This window comes from Somniosus microcephalus, unplaced genomic scaffold, assembly GCF_052327205.1.
Source record: "Somniosus microcephalus isolate GS21.2 unplaced genomic scaffold, FLI_Smic_1.0 unresolved_chr2, whole genome shotgun sequence".
NCBI lineage: Eukaryota > Metazoa > Chordata > Chondrichthyes > Squaliformes > Somniosidae > Somniosus > Somniosus microcephalus.
The window spans coordinates 17,819,767-17,841,805 of NW_028225180.1; the positions used below are offsets into that span (position 1 = coordinate 17,819,767).

General features: G+C 51.1%; 1 protein-coding gene across 1 annotated transcript in view; it reads right to left on the minus strand.

Moving 5' to 3' along the window:
- Positions 1-3,703: 3,703 nt before the first annotated feature.
- The window catches only part of LOC147092211 (V-type proton ATPase 116 kDa subunit a 2-like), a 30,041-nt gene continuing 11,705 nt past the window's right edge, over positions 3,704-22,039 (minus strand). The window contains exons 3-7 of the mRNA XM_085975877.1: positions 20,422-20,532; positions 12,662-12,754; positions 9,295-9,412; positions 5,049-5,220; positions 3,704-4,078 (exon numbers count right to left, since the gene is read on the minus strand). Coding sequence (XP_085832003.1) covers positions 3,985-4,078; positions 5,049-5,220; positions 9,295-9,412; positions 12,662-12,754; positions 20,422-20,532 — 588 coding nt within the window. The 3' untranslated portion in view covers positions 3,704-3,984. The remainder of the gene's footprint in view (positions 4,079-5,048; positions 5,221-9,294; positions 9,413-12,661; positions 12,755-20,421; positions 20,533-22,039) is intronic.

Below are 22,039 nucleotides of genomic sequence, written 5' to 3' on the forward strand. Positions count from 1 at the left end.
AGAGAGAGAGACTGGGGGAGAGAGAGAGAGACTGGGGGAGAGAGAGAGACTGGGGGAGAGAGAGAGAGACTGGGGGGAGAGAGAGAGAGACTGGGGGAGAGAGAGAGAGGACTGGGGGAGAGAGAGAGAGACTGGGGGAGAGAGAGAGAGACTGGGGGAGAGAGAGAGAGACTGGGGGAGAGAGAGAGAGACTGGGGGAGAGAGAGAGAGACAGACTGGGGAGAGAGAGACTGGGGGAGAGAGAGAGAGACTGGGGGAGAGAGAGAGAGAGACTGGGGGAGAGAGAGAGAGAGACTGGGGGAGAGAGAGAGAGAGACTGGGGAGAGAGAGAGAGACTGGGGGAGAGAGAGAGAGAGAGAGAGAGAGTGACTGGGGGAGAGAGAGAGAGAGAGACTGGGGGAGAGAGAGAGAGAGACTGGGGGAGAGAGAGAGAGAGAGAGACTGGGGGAGAGAGAGAGAGAGAGAGAGACTGGGGGAGAGAGAGAGAGACTGGGGGAGAGAGAGAGAGACTGGGGGAGAGAGAGAGAGACTGGGGGAGAGAGAGAGAGACTGGGGGAGAGAGAGAGAGACTGGGGGAGAGAGAGAGAGACTGGGGGGGAGAGAGAGAGAGAGAGAGAGAGACTGGGGAGAGAGAGAGAGACTGGGGGGAGAGAGAGAGAGACTGGGGGAGAGAGAGAGAGACTGGGGGGGAGAGAGAGAGAGAGAGAGAGAGAGAGACTGAGGGAGAGAGAGAGACTGGGGAGAGAGAGACTGAGGGAGAGAGAGAGACTGGGGGAGAGAGAGAGAGACTGGGGGGGAGAGAGAGAGAGACTGGGGGAGAGAGAGAGAGACTGGGGAGAGAGAGAGAGACTGGGGAGAGAGAGAGAGACTGGGGGAGAGAGAGAGAGACTGGGGGAGAGAGAGAGAGACTGGGGGAGAGAGAGAGAGACTGGGGGAGAGAGAGAGAGACTGGGGGAGAGAGAGAGAGACTGGGGGAGAGAGAGAGACTGGGGGAGAGAGAGAGAGAGACTGGGGGAGAGAGAGAGAGACTGGGGGAGAGAGAGAGAGACTGGGGGAGAGAGAGAGAGACTGGGGGAGAGAGAGAGAGACTGGGGGAGAGAGAGAGAGACTGGGGGAGAGAGAGAGAGACTGGGGGAGAGAGAGAGAGACTGGGGGAGAGAGAGAGAGACTGGGGGAGAGAGAGAGACTGGGGAGAGAGAGAGAGACTGGGGGAGAGAGAGACTGGGGGGAGAGAGAGAGAGACTGGGAGAGAGAGAGAGACTGGAGAGAGAGAGAGAGAGACTGGGGGAGAGAGAGAGAGAGACTGGGGGAGAGAGAGACTGGGGGGAGAGAGAGAGAGACTGGGGGAGAGAGAGACTGGGGGGAGAGAGAGAGAGACTGGGAGAGAGAGACACTTCAAAACAAAAAGTTCTTCATTGAGGGGGAAACGCTCTGGGACGTCCTGAGGTGGGTGATCGGCGCGGTGGGATTGGGAGTCTGTCTTTCTTTCTTAGACTCAGTATTTCTGGCCCGTGTCGGCCGAGAGTGTCATTTAAATTAATCTCTCGCCAGCCAAACATCTAAACGGACTGAAATCCCCCGACAATTCATTTTAAAAGTGGATGAAATTATCTGCAGTGTTGACGGTTCTTTGACTGCCCCCCAGAAACCCCCAATCAAGGTTTGTTCTGCGCACATGTCTGAGACACAGGACAATGGGTTTGAACACCAGTTAATCAGCCACCGCAAGGAATTTAACGCCTATTTAAGCTTGTTTAACGTTTCCTCCTACCTCTGGGGAACATTAACTTACCCAATTCGCAGCTCTACCCCAGTGAAGGGATCCTCCTAGGACTTAGTGTTCCTCAGTTACCATCCGAACTCAACAGAAGAGACCACGATAGGAACAGGAGGAGGCCATTCAGCCTCTCGAGTCTGTTACACAGGAACAGGAGGAGGCTCATTCAGCCCCTCGAGCCTGTTACACAGGAACAGGAGGAGGCCCATTCAGCCCCCTCGAGCCTGTTGCGCACGAACAGGAGGAGGCCCATTCAGCCCCTCGAGCCTGTTGCACACGAACAGGAGGAGGTCATTCAGCCCCTCGAGCCTGTTACACAGGAACAGGAGGAGGCCATTCAGCCCCCTCGAGCCTGTTACATGGGAACAGGAGGAGGCCATTCAGCCCCTCGAGTCTGTTACACTGGAACAGGAGGAGGCCATTCAGCCCCCTCGAGCCTGTTACATGGGAACAGGAGGAGGTCATTCAGCCCCCTCGAGCCTGTTGCACACGAACAGGAGGAGGCCATTCAGCCCCTCGAGCCTGTTACATGGGAACAGGAGGAGGCCCATTCAGCCCCTCGAGCCTGTTACACAGGAACAGGAGCAGGTTACAGAGATAGGGAGGTTTGCAGGGGCTGGAGGAGGTTACAGAGATAGGGAGGGTTGCAGGGGCTGGAGGTGGTTACAGAGATAGGGAGGGTTGTCGGGCCTGGAGGAGGTTACAGAGATAGGGAGGGTTGTAGGAGGTTACAGAGATAGGGAGGGATCTAGAGCTGGAGGAGGTTACAGAGATAGGGAGTGTTGTAGGGGCTGGAGGAGATTACAGAGCTAGGGAGGGTTGTAGGGGCTGGAGGAGGTTACAGAGATAGGGAGGGTTGTAGGGGCTGGAGGGAGTTTACAGAGATAGGGAGGGTTGTAGGGCTGGAGGAGGTTACAGAGATAGGGAGGGTTGTAGGGGCTGGAGGAGGTTACAGAGATAGGGAGGGTTTAAGGGGCTGGAGGGAGTTTACAGAGATAGGGAGGGTTGTAGGGGCTGGAGGAGGTTACAGAGATAGGGAGGGTTGTAGGAGCTGGAGGAGGTTACAGAGATAAGGAGGGTTGTAGGGGCTGGAGGAGGTTTCAGAGATAGGGAGGGTTGTAGGGGCTGGAGGACGTTACAGAGATAGGGAGGGTTGTAGGGCTGGAGGAGGTTACAGAGATAGGGAGGGTTGTAGGGGCTGGAGGAGGTTACAGAGATAGGGAGGGTTGTAGGGGCTGGAGGAGGTTACAGAGATAGGGAGGGTTGTAGGGGCTGGAGGGAGTTTACAGAGATAGGGAGGGGTGTAGGGGCTGGAGGAGGTTACAGAGATAGGGAGGGTTGTAGGGGCTGGAGGAGGTTACAGAGATAGGGAGGGTTGAAGGGGCTGGAGGAGGTTACAGAGATAGGGAGAGTTGTAGGGGCCTGGAGGAGGTTACAGAGATAGGGAGGGTTGTCGGGGCTGGAGGGGGTTACAGAGATAGGGAGGGGTGTAGGGACTGGAGGATGTTACAGAGATAGGGAGGGTTGTAGGGCTGGAGGAGGTTACAGAGCTAGGGAGGGTTGTAGGGGCTGGAGGAGGTTACAGAGAGAGGGAGGGTTGTAGGGCTGGAGGAGGTTACAGAGAGAGGGAGGGTTGTAGGGCTGGAGGAGGTTACAGAGAGAGGGAGGGTTGTAGGGCTGGAGGAGGTTACAGAGAGAGGGAGGGTTGTAGGGCTGGAGGAGGTTACAGAGCTGGGGGGAGGTGGGTGCTGGTGGCGAGGTCCATGAATTGGGATTTTGACACGAGGATGGGAGAATTTTAAACTTGGTAGAGTAGGGTTGACCAGGGGCCAATGTCAGTCAGCGAGCAGGGGGAGGGGAGGCGGGGTGTGAGACGTCAGGAGTTCTGCCATTTTTGGCCCAGTGACTGTAGACTAAAATCTAGAAAAAGGAACGAAATACGCATGTTTATTGTGCAAAGTCTCGTTAAACATATGGATTAGAAAGTCTGCAGATCTCCGAATGAACAAGGACAGCAGCTAAGGTTCACTCTGCCTTCAGGTGACCCTGGATTGGTTCCGTTTATTTTCTTCCTCCCCTCCCCCCACCAATGTTGACGCAGAGACGAAGACAAGCCTCTTGGGGCCTTCTGTTATCTCAACGTGTGGTCCAGCGGGCTCTTGGAACCCCAGGAGGAGCGGGGACAGACCCTAGTGACGGGCCGGTCTTCAGAGACTCCCGTCATCTCCGTCCAGTATGCAGAACGAGAAAGGGAGGAACTTGTAGCCGGAACCGGTATAGAACTTGTTCTGGAACTCCACCCTGAGATAGGGGAAACAAAACAGGAACAGCACGGGTTAGAAACAGAGTATAGCTCCCTCTACACTGTCCCATCAAACACTCCCAGGGCAGGTACAGCACGGGGTTAGATACAGAGTAAAGCTCCCTCTACACTGTCCCATCAAACACTCCCAGGGCAGGTACAGCACGGGTTAGATACAGAGTAAAGCTTCCTCTACACTGTCCCATCAAACACTCCCAGGGCAGGTATAGCACGGGTTAGATACAGAGTAAAGCTGCCTCTACACTGTCCCATCAAACACTCCCAGGGCAGGTACAGCACAGGGTTAGATAGAGGGTAAAGCTCCCTCTACACTGTCCCATCAAACACTCCCAGGACAGGTACAGCATGGGTTAGATACAGAGTAAAGCTCCCTCTACACTGTCCCATCAAACACTCCCAGGGCAGGTACAGCACGGGTTAGATACAGAGTAAAGCTCCCTCTACACTGTCCCATCAAACACTCCCAGGACAGGTACAGCACGGGTTAGATACAGAGTAAAGCTCCCTCTACACTGTCGCATCAAACACTCCCAGGGCAGGTACAGCACGGGTTAGATACAGCGTAAAGCTCCCTCTACACTGTCCCATCAAACACTCCAGGGCAAGTACAGCACGGGTTAGATACAGAGTAAAGCTCCCTCTACACTGTCGCATCAAACACTCCCAGGGCAGGTACAGCACGGGTTAGATACAGATTAAAGTTCACTCTACACTGTCCCATCAAACACTCCCAGGGCAGGTACAGCACGGGTTAGATACAGAGTAAAGCTCACTCTACACTGTCCCATCCAACACTCCAGGGCAGGTACAGCACAGGTTAGATACAGAGTAAAGCTCCCTCTACACTGACCTCGTCAAGTTTGTCTCTTGTCCTCCCACTCTCTCAACCCCTCCCTCCCTCTCCCCCCGCCCCTCCCCTCCCTCAGCGGGCGGTCCCCGATGACGTACCAGTGAAGTCGAAGAGCGTGCAGGAAAGCCGAGAGACCTTCCATGATCAGAAGGATGGCCACTGTCAGCACGGCGAAGAAGGCGAAGGCCGCAAAGAGGACAACCGACCCGAAGTAGCCCGTGCGTCTCAAGCCCTGGCGCAACACCATGGTCCAGAGAACCTCGGAGAGCTCTGCAGAAAATTCCAGACAACAAGAAACGCTCAGCACACAACAGCGGGATGGGTCATTACCGGTTCTACCGGCTAGAATCACCACAGTCAAACCTTTAAACTAAATAATAAGGCCATAACAAACAAGCACTGGGTTTCATTTCTGGAGGGAGAGGATTGAAAAGTAGAGAAGATATGTTAAACTTGTATCGAACCTTGGTTAGACCACACTTGGAGCACTGTGCACAGTTCTGGTCTCCATATCCCTTGGTTACACCACACTTGGAGCACTGTGCACAGTTCTGGTCTCCATATCCCTTGGTTACACCACACTTGGAGCACTGTGCACAGTTCTGGTCTCCATATACCTTGGTTAGACCACACTTGGAGCACTGTGCACAGTTCTGGTCTCCATATCCCTTGGTTACACCACACTTGGAGCACTGTGCACAGTTCTGGTCTCCATATCCCTTGGTTACACCACACTTGGAGCACTGTGCACAGTTCTGGTCTCCATATACCTTGGTTAGACCACACTTGGAGCACTGTGCACAGTTCTGGTCTCCATATACCTTGGTTAGGCCACACTTGAAGCACAGTTCTAGTCTCCATATTATAGAAAGCATATAGAGGCACTGGAGAGGGTGCAAAAAAGATATTACTCGAATGATTCCAGAACTGTGAGGTTATAACTATCAGGAAAGGATGAATAGGCTGGGTCTCTTTTCTCTTGAAAAGAGAAGGCTGAGGGGTGACCTGATACAGTTCTTTATCAAAACCTTTCCTAATTTTAGAGTAGACACACAGAGAGAGTGTTTCCACCTGTGGGGAAGAGCAAAACTAGAGGCCGTCAATACAAGATAGTCACCAAGAAATCCAATAGGGAATTCAGAAGAAACTTCTTCACCCGGAGAGTGGCGAGAACGTGGAACTCGCTGCCACAGGGAGTGGTTGAGGCGAAGAGCATAGATACATTTAAGGGGAAGCTCGATAAGTTGATGAGGGAGAAGGGAATAGAGGGTGAGACGAGGAAGGAGGCTCGAGTGGAGCGGAAACGTCGGCATGACCTGGTTGGGCCGAATTGGACTGTTTCTGCACTTAATTCTATGTAATTCTCGGTCATATCCAACTCTTCTATATTGGCCCAGTAATTCGGGGCCCAACGCATGAGTACGCACGGGGTACCCACGCGTGGACCCGATGGAAGTGCCGGTTTCCTACATGCACAGCGCATGCGCGGGAAAACGGCACTTCCGGTGCCCTGAAAGCAGGGGTTAAGAGGTGAAACGCATGCGACGTATGAGGCAGCGCATGCGCGTTGAACTTACTTTTTTTTCCACAACACCAGGTTATAGTCCAACAGCTTTATTTGAAATCAAAAGCTTTCGGAGCGCTGCTCCTTCATCAGGTGAAGTGGAGAGATGCATAAAGACACAGCTTATATAGTCAGAGAATAATGTCAGATGTTTACAGGTAATCTTTCCAACTGCCCTTTATCACACCTCGGCAGAGAGATAATCACAGCAATCAATGGTGTGAATCGGGTCCAAACAGGTCAGTCAGTAAAACATTACATCAAAGAACAATGAGGTGGGGTCACAAGGGGTCAAATGTTGCAGATGCTGGGGTCTGTATGAAAAACAAAAAAAGACAAAAAACATTTTTTTTTGCTGGAAGTCACAGCAGGTCCGGCCGCATCTGCAACATTTGACCCCTTGTGACCGCACCTCATTGTTCTTTGATGTAATGTTTTCCTGACTGACCTGTTTGGACACCATTCACACCTTTGATTGCTGTGATTATCTCTCTGCCGAGGTGTGATAAATGGCAGTTAGAAAGATTACCTGTAAACATCTGACATGATTCTCTGACTATATAAGCTGTGTCTTTATGCATCTCTCCACTTCACCTGAAGAAGGAGCAGCGCTCCGAAAGCTTGTGATTTCAAATAAAGCTGTTGGACTATAACCTGGTGTTGTGTGATTTCTTACATTTGTCCACCCCAGTCCAACGCCGGCATCTCCACACTATTCCTTATTTTTGACAGGTTTGCCCGTGTGTGAAGGCCTCCACTTTTTACACATTAAAAAAGCAGACGTAAGGACTTCATTTTAAAAGGTAAGTGGTCAATTAATTAAAATTAGAACATTTTTTCCACAGGTTTATTATTTTTAAATACTTTACACTAAGGTAAGTGTATTTTTAGCTCCGATTTTAAAAAAAATTTAAATTATTGTTTAAAATGGTTATTTAATGTTATTTATAGTTGATTTTAAAAAAATTTATTTTAAGGTTATGTACTGTTTTGGGCGCCCGGAGTTTCCATGAGTTTGACAGGTCTTATGTCAAACTCACGAATGAACTTTTGCAACCTCCGATTGGTTGCCCAGTGCTCACGTGATCCCAGCCGACGCATCGCACTAAGTACGCCGCTGGGTCACGCAAGCATAGCGGGCCGGGAGCTGGACCGGGCCACAGACAGGAAATGCACGCAGGCCCAGGCCTCAACGGCCGGCGCGCTAGGTAAGTGTAGGTCGGGGGCTTCCACCCGCGGGGAGCTCCCGACCCGAATTTCTGGGCCAATAGCTGTGCAAGATCTAGCCTAGAGTACCAGCGATATCAACCTCACTGACCGTCCAGAAGAGGCGACGAAGAAACACAAAAACTGCCATTTATATATCACACAGAATTACATCGGACCTTACGGCACAGAAGGAGGCCATTCGGCCCGTCGTGCCTGTGCCGGCTCTTGGAAAGGGCGCTCCGATTGAGGCCCGCACCCCAGCTTGTCCTCCCCATAACCCTGCAAAAACGAGTCCGCTTCAAGGACATGTCCGATTGCCTTTTGCAAGTTCCTATGGGATCAGCCTTTCAGGTAGTGTGTTCCTGATCTTAACACCTCTCTGTGTGTAAAGACATTTCTCCTCCTCTCCCCCGCTGGTTCTTCTGCCAATTATCTTAAATCTGTGTCCTCTGCTTACCGACACACGTGCCAGCGGAAACAGTGTCTCACTACTTATTCTATCAAAATCCCCATATAATTCTGAATACCTCCGTTAGGTCTCCCCCTAACCTTCTCTGCTCTAAGGAGAACAATCCCAGCTTCTCCAATCTCTCCACATAACTGAAGTCCCTCATCCCTGGTACCATTCTGGTCAATCTCCCCTTAACCTTCTCTGCTCTAAGGAGAACAATCCCAGCTTCTCCAGTCTCTCCACGTAACTGAAGTCCCTCATCCCTGGTACCATTCTGGTCAATCTCCCCCTAACCTTCTGTGCTCTAAGGAGAACAATCCCAGCTTCTCCAGTCTCTCCACGTCACTGAAGTCCCTCATCCCTGGTCCCATTCTGGTCAATCTCCCCTTAACCTTCTCTGCTCTAAGGAGAACTATCCCAGCTTCTCCAGTCTCTCCACATAACTGAAGTCCCTCATCCCTGGTACCATTCTGGTCAATCTCCCCTTAACCTTCTCTGCTCTAAGGAGAACTATCCCAGCTTCTCCAGTCTCTCCACATAACTGAAGTCCCTCATCCCCGGTACCATTCTGGTCAATCTCCCCTTAACCTTCTCTGCTCTAAGGAGAACAATCCCAGCTTCTCCAGTCTCTCCACATAACTGAAGTCCCTCATCCCTGGTACCATTCTGGTCAATCTCCCCTTAACCTTCCCTGCTCTAAGGAGAACAATCCCAGCTTCTCCAGGTAACTGAAGTGACTCATCCCTGGTACCATTCTGGTCAATCTCTGCTTAACCATCTCTGCTCTAAGGAGAACAATCCCAGTTTCGCTAGTCTCATGAAGTCCCTCATCCCTGGTACCACTGTGGTCAATCTCCTCTCGCACCCTCTCCAAGGGCATGCAAGGGCAGTAGGGATAGAAGGCAATATCCCACAATACCCCCCACATCAGGGCATAAAAGGGTTTCCTCTGTTTGGGGCTCGGATTTGACCCCAGGGGGTGAAAGGCCAGAGTCTGACCACCTGCCCCATCAGTGAGAAAGGAGCCCCCTTCTACCTCACTGCCCCCCGCCACCGCCCCTCTCTCTGGGGCTGAATCCCAGCCGCTGCCGGCTGCACTGGAAGCGATGCTTTTACTCACGTGCGTGAGCCAGGCTCAGCGCCCACAGTCGCAGGTAGGAGGCCGTGTTGGAGATGCAACTGAGACAGTATTCGATGGTGTGAATGGCCTGCTTCATGAAGACATCAGCGGTGTCGAACTGGGGAAAACATCTGGTCAGTCGCGGTCAGGAGACAACCTCAAGATCTCCCCGCCTCCCAGCATAACTCCCTCTCCCTCGCCAACATAACGCTCCCCCTCCAACATAACTCTCACCTCACCAAACGTAACTCTCCCAGGGCAGGTACAGCACGGGTTAGATACAGAGTAAAGCTCCCTCTACACTGTCCCATCAAACACTCCCAGGGCAGGTACAGCACGGGTTAGATACAGAGTAAAGCTCCCTCTACACTGTCCCATCAAACACTCCCAGGGCAGGTACAGCACGGGTTAGATACAGAGTAAAGCTCCCTCTACACTGTCCCATCAAACACTCCCAGGGCAGGTACAGCACGGGTTAGATACAGAGTAAACCTCCCTCTACACTGTCCCATCAAACACTCTCAGGGCAGGTACAGCACGTGGTTAGATACAGAGTAAAGCTCCCTCCACACTGTCCCATCAAACACTCCCAGGGCAGGTACAGCACGGGTTAGATACAGAGAAAAGCTCCCTCTACACACTGTCCCATCAAACACTCCCAGGGCAGGTACAGCACGGGTTAGATACAGAGTAAAGCTCCCTCTACACTGTCCCATCAAACACTCCCAGGACAGGTACAGCACGGTGTTAGATACAGAGTAAAGCTCCCTCTACACTGTCCCATCAAACACTCCCAGGACAGGTACAGCACGGTGTTAGATACAGAGTAAAGCTCACTTTACACTGTCCCATCAAATACTCCCAGGGCAGGTACAGCACGGGTTAGATACAGAGTAAAGCTCCCTCTACACTGTCCCATCAAACACTCCCAGGGCAGGTACAGCATGGGTTAGATACACAGTAAAGCTCCCTCTACACTGTCCCATCAAACACTCCCAGGACAGGTACAGCACGGGTTAGATACAGAGTAAAGCTCACTCTACACTGTCCCATCATACACTCCCAGGGCAGGTACAGCACGGGTTAGATACAGAGTAAAGCTCCCTCTAGACTGTCCCATCAAACACTCCCAGGGCAGGTACAGCACGGGTTAGATACAGAGTAAAGCTCCCTCTACACTGCCCCATCAAACACTCCCAGGGCAGGTACAGCATGGGTTAGATACAGAGTAAAGTTCCCTCTACACTGTCCCATCACACACTCCCAGGGCAGGTACAGCACGGATTAGATACAGAGTAAAGCTCCCTCTACATTGTCCCATCACACACTCCCAGGGCAGGTACAGCACGGGTTAGATACAGAGTAAGGCTTCCTCTACAGAGTCCCATCAAACACTCCCAGGGCAGGTATAGCACGGGTTCGATACAGAGTAAAGCTGCCTCTAAACTGTCCCATCAAACCCTGCCAGGGCAGGTACAGCACGGGTTAGATACAGAGTAAAGCTCCCTCTACACTGCCCCATCAAACACTCCCAAGGCAGGTATAGCACAGGTTAGATACAGAGTAAAGCTCCCTCTACACTGTTCCCATCAAACACTCCCAGGACAGGTACAGCACGGGTTAGATACAGAGTGAAGCTCCCTCTACAATGTCTACAATGTATTATCTTAATGGCAAGAAACTGGAAAGTACTGAAGTACAAAGGGATCTGGGGGTCCTGGTGCACAAAACTCAAAAGGTTAGTATGCAGGTGCAGCAAGTGATTAAGAAGGCCAATGGAATGTTGGCTTTCATTGCTAGGGGGATAGAATATAAAAATAGGGAGGTATTGCTTCAGTTGTACAAGGTATTGGTGAGACCGCACCTGGAATACTGCGTACAGTTTTGGTGTCCATACTTAAGAAAGGACATACTTGCTCTCGAGTCAGTACAAAGGAGGTTCACTCGGTTAATCCCGGGGATGAGGGGATGGACATATGAGGAGAGGTTGAGTAGATTGGGACTCTACTCATTGGAGTTCAGAAGAATGAGAGGCGATTTTATTGAAACATATAAGATTGTGAAGGGGTTGGATCGGGTGGATGTGGGGAAGATGTTCCCGATGATGGGTGAAACTAGAACTAGGGGGCATAGTCTTAGAATAAGGGGCTGCTCTTTAAAAACTGAGATGAGGAGGAACTACTTCACTCAGACGGTGGTAGGTCCATGGAATATGCTGCCCCAAAAAGCTGTAGAAGCTACATCATTACATAAATTTAAAACAGAAATAGACAGTTTCCTAGAAGTAAAGGGAATTAAGGGTTACGGGGAGCGGGCAGGAATTTGGACATGAGTCTAGGTTCGGATCGGTCATGGCCCTATGGGTAGCGGAGCGGGCCCAGGGGCCGTGTAGCCTGATCCTGCTCCTATTTCGTGTGTCTAATTCTGTTAGATTCAGGAGATGGTTCTGTGATAGTGGATTGGCGGTTAGGATCAGATCAGCCATGATCTTATTAAATGGCGGAGCAGGCTCGAGGGGCCGATTGGCCTACTCCTGCTCCTATTTCTTATGTTCTTATGTCCCATCAAACACTCCCAGGGCAGGTACAGCACGGGGTTAGATACAGAGTAAAGCTCCCTCGACACTGTTCCCATCAAACACTCCCAGGGCAGGTACAGCACGGGTTAGATACAGGCTAAAGCTCCCTCTACACTGTCCCATCAAACACTGCCAGGGCAGGTACAGCACGGGTCAGGTACAGAGTAAAGCTCCCTCTGCACTGTCCCATCAAACACTGCCAGGGCAGGTACAGCACGGGTTAGATACAGAGTAAAGCTCCGTCTACACTGTCCCATCAAACACTCCCAGGGCAGGTACAGCACGGGTTAGATACAGAGTAAAGCTCCTTCTACACTGTCCCATCAAACACTCCCAGGGCAGGTATAGCACGGGTTAGATACAGAGTAAAGCTCCCTCTACACTGTCCCATCAAACACTCCCAGGGCAGGTACAGCACGGGTTAGATACAGAGTAAAGCTTCCTCGACACTGTCCCATCAAACACTCCCAGGGCAGGTACAGCACGGGTTAGATACAGAGTAAAGCTCCCTCTACACTGTCCCATCAAACACTCCCAGGGCAGGTACAGCACGGGTTAGATACAGAGTAAAGCTCCCTCTACACTGTCCCATCAAACACTCCCAGGGCAGGTACAGCACGGGTTAGATATAGAGTAAAGCTTCCTCTACACTGTCCCATCAAACACTCCCAGGGCAGGTACAGCACGGGTTAGATATAGAGTAAAGCTTCCTCTACACTGTCCCATCAAACACTCCCAGGGCAGGGACAGCACGGGTTAGATACAGAGTAAAGCTCCCTCTACACTCACGTGCTCCTCTGCTTTCTCCTCTCCCTTTTCGATGTCGTTGTCTGCCCTGTTTATCGAGTTTTCAGGCTCTTCCACCAAACTCCGGTAGCCACCCTGTAAAAGAAATTGAATATAACGGTGTCCTTATCTGTGCACACAACTGTCCCTCCAACCAATCAGTAGACTGTCAGCTGTGTCTCAGTGAGGCTCACCCTCTCTCCCCTCCGAATCAGAAAGTCAGGGGTTCCAGCCCTGCTCAACAGACTCGAGCCCCATAATCCCAGGTCGACGTACTCCCCAATTGTCCAGTACTGAGGGAGCGCCGCACTGTCGGAGGGGCAGTACTGAGGGAGCGCCGCACTGTCGGAGGGGCAGTACTGAGGGAGCGCCGCACTGTCGGAGGGGCAGTACTGAGGGAGCGCCGCACTGTCGGAGGGGCAGTACTGAGGGAGCGCCGCACTGTCGGAGGGGCAGTACTGAGGGAGCGCCGCACTGTCGGAGGGGCAGTACTGAGGGAGCGCCGCACTGTCGGAGGGGCAGTACTGAGGGAGCGCCGCACTGTCGGAGGGGCTGTACTGAGGGAGCGCCGCACTGTCGGAGGGCCAGTACTGAGGGAGCGCCGCACTGTCGGAGGGGCAGTACTGAGGGAGCGCCGCACTGTCGGAGGGGCAGTACTGAGGGAGCGCCGCACTGTCGGAGGGGCAGTACTGAGGGAGCGCCGCACTGTCGGAGGGGCAGTACTGAGGGAGCGCCGCACTGTCGGAGGGTCAGTACTGAGGGAGCACCGCACTGTGGGAGGGGCAGTACTGAGGGAGCGCTGCACTGTCGGAGGGGCAGTACTGAGGGAGCACCGCACTGTCGGAGGGGCAGTACTGAGGGAGCACCGCACTGTCGGAGGGGCAGTACTGAGGGAAGACACTTTAAACCGTTGCCCTTTCAGGTGGACGTAAAAGATGCCACAGGCACTATTAGAAGAGGAGGAACATGGGGGAGTTATCCCCGGTCTTAGGGCCGATATTTATCCTTCAATCAACATCACTAAAAAAAGATGATCTGGTCATTAGCACATTGCTGTTTGTGGGAGCTTGCTGTGCACAAATTGACTGCTGCGTTTCCTACATTACAACAGGTGACTTCGATTCAAGAAAGTCCTTCATTGACTGCGAAGAGCTTCGGGACGTCCAGAGGTGGTGATAGCCGCTGGAGAAATAAGAGTTCTTGTCTTAAAGGGTGTGAAACATATAAAAGGAAGGTTTTTGATGTTCTCATGATCTTCCAAAACACTCTCGATTCAGGATTGGGTCCCCTTGGATTTGAAAATGGCCACCATCAGTCCACCATTTAGGAAGGTTGGGCGAGATAAACGAGGAAATTATAGATCTATTAGTCGGACGTCTGTTGTAGGGAAGTTACTGGTCTCGACTGCCCCGTATCCTCGCTCGCACCAAGTCCTGTTCACTGATCACGCCCCCACCACACTCGGCGACCCCTACTGGCTCCCGAGCCGGCTATGCCTCCACTTTGAAATTCTAATCTTGGTTTTCAAATACCTCTATGGTCTTGACCTCCGCCCTATCTCTGTAACCTCCTCCAGTCCTACAACACTCCCTATCTCTGTAACCTCCTCCAGACCTACAACACTCCCTATCTCTGAAACCTCCTCCAGTCCTACAACACTCCCTATCTCTGTAACCTCCTCCAGCCCCTACAACCCTCCCTATCTCTGTAACCTCCTCCAGCCCCTACAACCCTCCCTATCTCTGTAACCTCCTCCAGCCCCTACAACCCTCCCTATCTCTGTAACCTCCTCCAGCCCCTACAGCCCTCCCTATCTCTGTAACCTCCTCCAGACCCTACAACCCTCCCTATCTCTGTAACCTCCTCCATCCCATATAACCCTCCCATCTCTGTAACCTCTTCCAGCCCTGCAACCCTCCCTATCTCTATAACCTCCTCCAGCCACTACAACACTCCCAATCTCTATAACCTCCTCCAGTCCCTATAATCCTCCCTATCTCTGTAACCTCCTCCTGCGCATCGCCAGGACTAGCGCCCCAAACGCGGCTATACCGAATTTCTAGGCCTAGGGGCGCTAGTCCTGGCGATGCGCAAAGTTTAGCGCCAGGCGCAATTTAGCGCCACCTAGCGTGATATTGGGTTGCAGCGCCCCTGAAGGTGATTGCGGTGCTAAATCAGGCGCTGCACGCTACTCTTAAGGTGCTAACCCGGCGGCGCAACTCAATTTCGCGGCGGCGGGGTGCAGCGCAGGTGCTGTCAATAATCACTTTCCCTGAGACACACTGGCGCCGGCCAGCTCTTAAAGGGGCAGGTCAATTGGCATCACCAGACACACTCACTGCCCTGTAGGCCTTCAAAGCGGTGGGAGCCTACCTGTGGTGCACCAGCCTAGCAAGACATGGAAAGGGTGAGGCAGAGGGCGGAACGCCTCACTGATGGGGCATTGGATGCTTTGGTAGGCGCAGTGGAATCAAGGCCAAGGAAGATGGTCGGAATGTGATTTATGTTTTGGACAGTCTCCCGGGTGTGAGAGGCAGTTATGTGTCAGTGTATCAGTTTTGCTTTCTGTTGCCATAGCTTTCTCATGTTTGAAGGAACCACATTTTGTGTAATGAAACACTTTCTTCATTTACAATGGCCATGCCTGCTATTTACATGTATCTTGCCCTTCACAGGCTTGGGGGTATCAGACCGGTTCCATTGCTGTTCTTGGAATGGCAGCAAGCATTCCGTGAGAGGGGCCTAGAAGCTACTTCTGATCAGCCTCTGACACGCAGCCTGAGAAGAGCCGCTCGCGTAGAAGTTCAGGCCAGCAGGCATCTTCTCAGCCACCGACAGAGATGTCCTGCACCTTATCTGAGGCTGCAGATCTGGCTGAAGCAGCTGGCACAGCTCAGTCACCACCTCCTTTCTAAATCGCAGCCTTCTGACACACTGCTCCTCCGACATGTTCATGTAGGAAAACTGCTGTCGGAAACCCTGCCAGCGTAAGGTCTGCTGTGGCGACGTCTGTTGGCCCTCCTCCGTCTGGCCATGCCCGCCCCCTCTCCCAGCGTCTCAGTGCCCTTTCCAGATGATTCAGCAGCAGGACGTTCCCCTCCAATGCAGCCCCCATAATAAGTGCCCACAGGAAGGTTCCCCGTTGTCAAGGCTCACCAACAGCAAGGTGATGGTCAGAAGGCTGAGGATCGTCTGCCTGCGCTGGCTCAGTGGTCAAATGGCTCTCAGTGTGCAGCTCAGCAACTCTTTGTAGCTCTCGAGGAAGTTGTGCTCCAAAAATGGCTGCCGCTTTTAAATCACACCAGTCCCCTTTAAATAATGCTCCTCCAGCCCAAGAGGGACTTGGTAAGGTTCCAGGTAAGCTGTCACTATTAGCGCCAGGCGCTACGGAGGGGGGCGCCACTGAATTTCCGGTCCGGGGCGCCCAAAAGGCGTTGCACACTCAAATGACGTCATAATCTGCCTGCGCCCATGAGCGGGCGCTAAGATTTAGCGCCGGCGCTAAATGCATGCTCAATATGGGGCGAGGCGCTATGCGCTCTGCGCCCGCCCGGAAATTGGCTAGCGCCCCACTTCTCGGCCTCTTTAGGCGTTAATCGGTGGCGCTAACAACCGAAATTCTCCCCCTATGTCTCTATGAGAATGGATAGCTGGCTGGCTTCAAGACAGAAAGCAGAGAGTGGGAGTAAAGGGTAGCTATTCACAGTGGCAGGAGGTGGGTAGTGGTGTTCCACAAGGATCAGTGCTGGGACCACTGCTGTTCACAATTTACATTAACGATTTCACAGAAATCACAGAAACCCCACAGTGCAGATAGAGGCCATTTCGGCCCATCGAGCCTGCACCGACACATATCCCACCCTATCCCCGTAACCCCACGTATTTAATCCCCCCTAACACTAAGGGTCAATTTATCATAGCCAATCAACCTAACCCGCACATCTTTGGACTGTGGGAGGAAACCGGAGCACCCGGAGAAAACCCACGCAAACACGGGGAGAATGTGCAAACTCCACACAGACAGTCGCCCGAGGCCAGATTCAAACCCGGGTCCCTGGCGCTGTGAGGCAACAGTGCTAACCACTATGCCACCGTGCTTGGAACCAAAAATACAATTTCTAAATTTGCGGATGACAGTAAATTGCGGGGAGATAGTCAATACTGAGGAGGACTGCAACAAGTTACAGGAGGACATTAATAAACTTGCAGACTGGGCATATAATTGGCAGATGCAGTTCGACACAGATAAATGTGAGGTATTACACTTTGGTAGGAAGAATAGGGAGGTCACTTCTCACTTGGAGGGTGCGAGTCTGGGTGGGGTAGAGGAACAAAGGGATCTCGGAGTACAAATACACAAATCACTAAAAGTTGCGACACAGGTTAGCAACGCCACAAAAAAGCAAACCAAGCACTAGGGTTTATTTCTAGAGGGATAGAATTGAAAAGTAGGGAAGTTATCGAAACATTGAACCTTGGTTAGACCACACTTGGAGCACTGCGTACAGTTCTGGTCGCCATATTATAAAAAGGATATAGAGGCACTGGAGAGGGTGCAGAGAAGATTTACAAGGATGATACCAGAAATGCGAGGGTATACATATCAGGAAAGGATGAACAGGCTGGGTCTCTCTTCTCTTGAAATAAGGCTGAGGGGTGACCTAATAGAGGTCTTTAAAATGATGAAAGGTGACTGTCTGTGTGGAGTTTGCACATTCTCCCCATGTTTGCGTGGGTTTCCTCCGGGTGCTCCGGTTTCCTCCCACAGTCCAAAGATGTGCGGGTTAGGTTGATTGGCCATGATAAAAAAAAAATTGACCCTTAGTGTTAGGGGGGGATTAAATAGGTGGGGTTACGGGGATAGGGCTTGGGTGGGATGGCTGTCGGTGTAGGGACCGGGTGCTAGGGTTTGGATGATCAGCCATGATCTCGTTGAATGGCGGAGCAGGCTCGAAGGGCCGAATGGCCGACTCCTGCTCCTATCTTTTATGGAAGAGCAAAACTAGAGGCCATCAATATAAGATCGTCACCAAGAAATCCAATAGGAATTCAGGAGAAGCTTCTTTACCCAGAGAGTGGTGAGAATGTGGAACTCGCTGCCACAGGGAGTGGTTGAAGTGAATAGTAGAGATTCATTTAAGGGGAGGCTGGACAAGGAGATGAGGGAGAAGGGAATCGAGGGTTACGCTGATAGATTTAGATGAGGAAAGACGGGAGGAGGCTCGAGTGGAGCATAAACGCCGGCATGGACTGGTTGGGCCGAATCTCCTGTTTTTAGAAACATCGAAGATAGGAGCAGGAGTCGGCCATTCGGCCCCTCGAGCCTGCTCCGCCATTCAATGAGATCATGGCTGATCATCCAAATTCAGTACCCTGTCCCTGCCTTCTCCCTATACCCCTTGATCCCTTTAGCCTTAAGAAATATATCTAACTCCTTCTTGAATATATTTAGTGAATTGGCCTCTACTGCCTTCTGTGGTAGAGAATTCCACAGGTTCACCACTCTCTGGGTGAAGAAATTCCTCCTCATCTCTGTCCTAAATGGCTTACCCCTTATCCTTAGACTGTGACCCCTGGTTCTGGACTCCCCGACCATCGGGAACATCCTTCCTGCATCTAGTCTGTCTAGTCCTGTCAGAATTTTATAAGTTTCAATGAGATCCCCTCTCATTCTTCTAAACTCCAGCGAGTATAAGCCCAATCGACCCAATCTCTCCTCATACGTCATTCCTGCCATCCCAGGTATCAGTCTGGTGAATCTTCGCTGCACTCCCTCCATGGCAAGAACATCCTTCCTCAGATAAGGCGACCAAAACTGCACACAATACTCAAGGTGTCGTCTCACCAAGGCCCTGTACAACTGCAGCAAGACATCCTTGCTCCTGTACTCGAATCCTCTCGCTTTGAGGAAGTAACATACAGGGTGGATAAAGGGGAACCAGTGGATGTAGTGTATTTAGACTTCCAAAAGGCATTTGACAAGGTGCCACACAAAAGATTATTGCTCAAGATAAAAAATCACGGGATTGGGGGTAATATTCTGGCGTGGGTGGAGGATTGGCTCTCTAACAGAAAGCAGAGAGTTGGGATAAATGGTTCATTCTCAGACTGGCAATCAGTAACTAGTGGTGTTCCGCAGGGGTCAGTGCTGGGTCCCCAACTCTTTACAATCTATATTAACGATTTGGAGGAGGGGACCGAGTGTAACATATCAAAGTTTGCAGATGATACAAAGATGGGAGGGAAAGTAGTGAGTGAGGAGGACATAAAAAACCTGCAAAGGGACATAGACAGGCTAAGTAAGTGGGCAGAGATTTGGCAGATGGAATACAATACTGGAAAGTGTGAGGTTATGCACTTTGGCAGGAAAAATCATAGAGCAAGTTATTATCTTAATGGCAAGAAACTGGAAAGTACTGTAGTACAAAGGGATCTGGGGGTCCTGGTGCACGAAACTCAAAAAGATAGTATGCAGGTGCAGCAAGTGATCAAGAAGGCCAATGGAATGTTGGCTTTTATTGCTAGGGGGATAGAATATAAAAACAGGGAGGTATTGCTTCAGTTGTACAAGGTATTGGTGAGACCGCACCTGGAATACTGCATACAGTTTTGGTGTCCATACTTAAGAAAGGACATACTTGCTCTCGAGTCAGTACAAAGAAGGTTCACTCGGTTAATCCCGGGGATGAGGGGGTGGTCATATGAGGAGAGGTTGAGTAGATTGGGACTCTACTCATTGGAGTTCAGAAGAATGAGAGGCGATCTTATTGAAATATATAAGATTGTGAAGGGGCTTGATCGGGTGGATGCGGTGAGGATGTTCCCGATGATGGGTGAAACTAGAAGTAGGGGGCATAATCTTAGAATAAGGGGCTGCTCTTTCAAAACTGAGATGAGGAGAAACTTCTTCACTCAGAGGGTGGTAGGTTTGTGGAATTTGCTGCCCCAGAAAGCTGTGGAAGCTACATCATTAAATAAATTTAAAACAGAAATAGATAGTTTCCTAGAAGTAAAGGGAATTAAGGGTTACGGGGAGCGGGCAGGAAATTGGACATGAGTCTAGGTTCGGAATGGTCATGGCCAGTGGGTAGTGGAGCGGGCCCAGGGGCCGTGTAGCCTGGTTCTGCTCCTACTGTGTTCTAATTCTGTGTTAGATTTCAGGAGATGGTATTATTCCTGTTCCTGGCTGGGGTGGAGATCGCCTTTACAGAAGGTAAGTACTGTAGAAAATATAGGGACAGAGTGATCTCCTGGACGAGTTTCGATCGCCTAGATGGGTCGGAGAGGAATTTCCCAGATTTTTTCTCCCAAATTGGCCATTGGGTTTTTTATCTGGTTTTTCGCCTCTCCCGGGAGATCACATGGGTTCGGGTGGGATGGAGAGTGATAGAAGATTTGAGGTTAGGATCAGATCAGCCATGATCTTATTGAATGGTGGAGCAGGCTCGAGGGGCCGATTGGCCTACTCCTGCTCCTATTTCTTATGTTCTTATGAAGGCCAACATAGCATTTGCCTTCTTAACCGCCTGCTGCACCTGCATGCTTACCTTCAGCGACTGGTGCACAAGGACACCCAGGTCTCATTGCACTTCCCCTTCTCCCAACCTATCGCCGTTCAGATAATAATCTGTCTTCCTGTTTTTGCCACCAAGTGGATAACCTCGCATTTATCCACATTATACTGCATCTGTCATTTGTGCTGTATATCCGATGTAAGCATTTCCCGTCATACGAAACAACAACAGATTTTGGTCCATACATACCCGAGGATTTCGATGATTCTTGTGTTGACAGTACAGGTAGAGAGGTTTCCCAAAAAGCAGTACAGGGACCGACAATATTGCCACCACCACCAGAATGATCTGCACTGTTCCCTGCAGCACACAACATCAAGAGGCAAGTGTAAAGACATCCATTAGGAACAAAAATTACCGATTTTTATTCGTTCTCGGGATATGGGGGTCACTGCACCCCTGACTGCCTATTCCCAGCTCCGTAACAACGCCCGTCTCGGTACCCTGCCTCACCCATCTTCTGCCAAAGCCCCCATTGTTACCCCAGGGGACGACTATTCCCAGCGCCCTCCTCACTTTCCACGCTCCGTCAAGTTCAGGTCATCCAAAACTCTGCGAGCATCGTATCCCAGCTCGCACCGAGTCCCGTTCACCCATCACCCCTGTGTTCGCTGACCGACACTGTCATCTGGGCTGGTAACACCTCGAATTTCAAATTCTCCATCTTTACCCTTGTATTCGGGCAAAGTCAACATGGATTTACAAAAGGTAAATCGTGCTTGACTAATCTACTGGAATTTTTTGAGGATGTAACTGGTAAAATAGATAAGGGAGAACCAGTGGATGTGGTGTATTTGGACTTTCAGAAGACTTTCGATAAGGTCCCGCATAAGAGATTAGCGTGTAAAGTTAAGGCACAAGGGATTGGGGGCAAAGTATTGACTTGGATAGAGAACTGGTTGGCAGACAGAAAGCAAAGAGTTGGAATAAACGGGTCTTTTTCCGAGTGGCAGGCAGTGACTAGTGGGGTACCGCAAGGATCGGTCCTTGGACCCCAGCTAAATCACAATATATATTAATGATCTAGACAAGGGAACTAGATGTAATATCTCCAAATTTGCAGACGACACAAAGCTGGGTGGGCGTGTGTGCTGTGAGGAGGATGCCGAGAAACTCCAGGATGATTTGGACAGGTTGGGTGATTGGGCAGAAACATGGCAGGTGCTGTATAACGTGGATAAATGTGAGGTTATCCACTTTGGTGGCAAAAACAGGAAGGCAGATTATTATCTGAGTGGCAATAGATTGGGAGAAGGGGAAGTGCAAATAGACCTGGGTGTCCTTGTGCACCAGTCGCTGAAGGTAAGCATGCAGGTACAGCAGGCGGTTAAGAAGGCAAATGGTATGTTGGCCTTCATAGCGAGAGGGTTTGAGTACAGGAACAAGGATGTCTTGCTGCAGTTGTACAGGGCCTTGGTGAGACCACACCTCGAGTATTGTGTGCAGTTTTGGTCGCCTTATCTGACGAAGGATGTTCTTGCCATGGAAGGAGTTCAGCGAAGATTCACCAGGCTGATACCTGGGATGGCAGGAATGACGTATGAGGAGAGATTGGGTCGATTGGGCTTATACACCCTGGAGTTTAGAAGAATGAGAGGTGATCTCATTGAAACTTATAAAATTCTGACAGGACTGGACAGACTAGATGCAGGATGTTCCCGATGGTCGGGGAGTCCAGAACCAGGGGTCACAGTCTAAGGATAAGGGGTAAGCCATTTAGGACAGAAATGAGGAGGAATTTCTTCACCCAGAGAGTGGTGAACCTGTGGAATTCTCTACCACAGAAGGCAGTGGAGGCCAATTCATT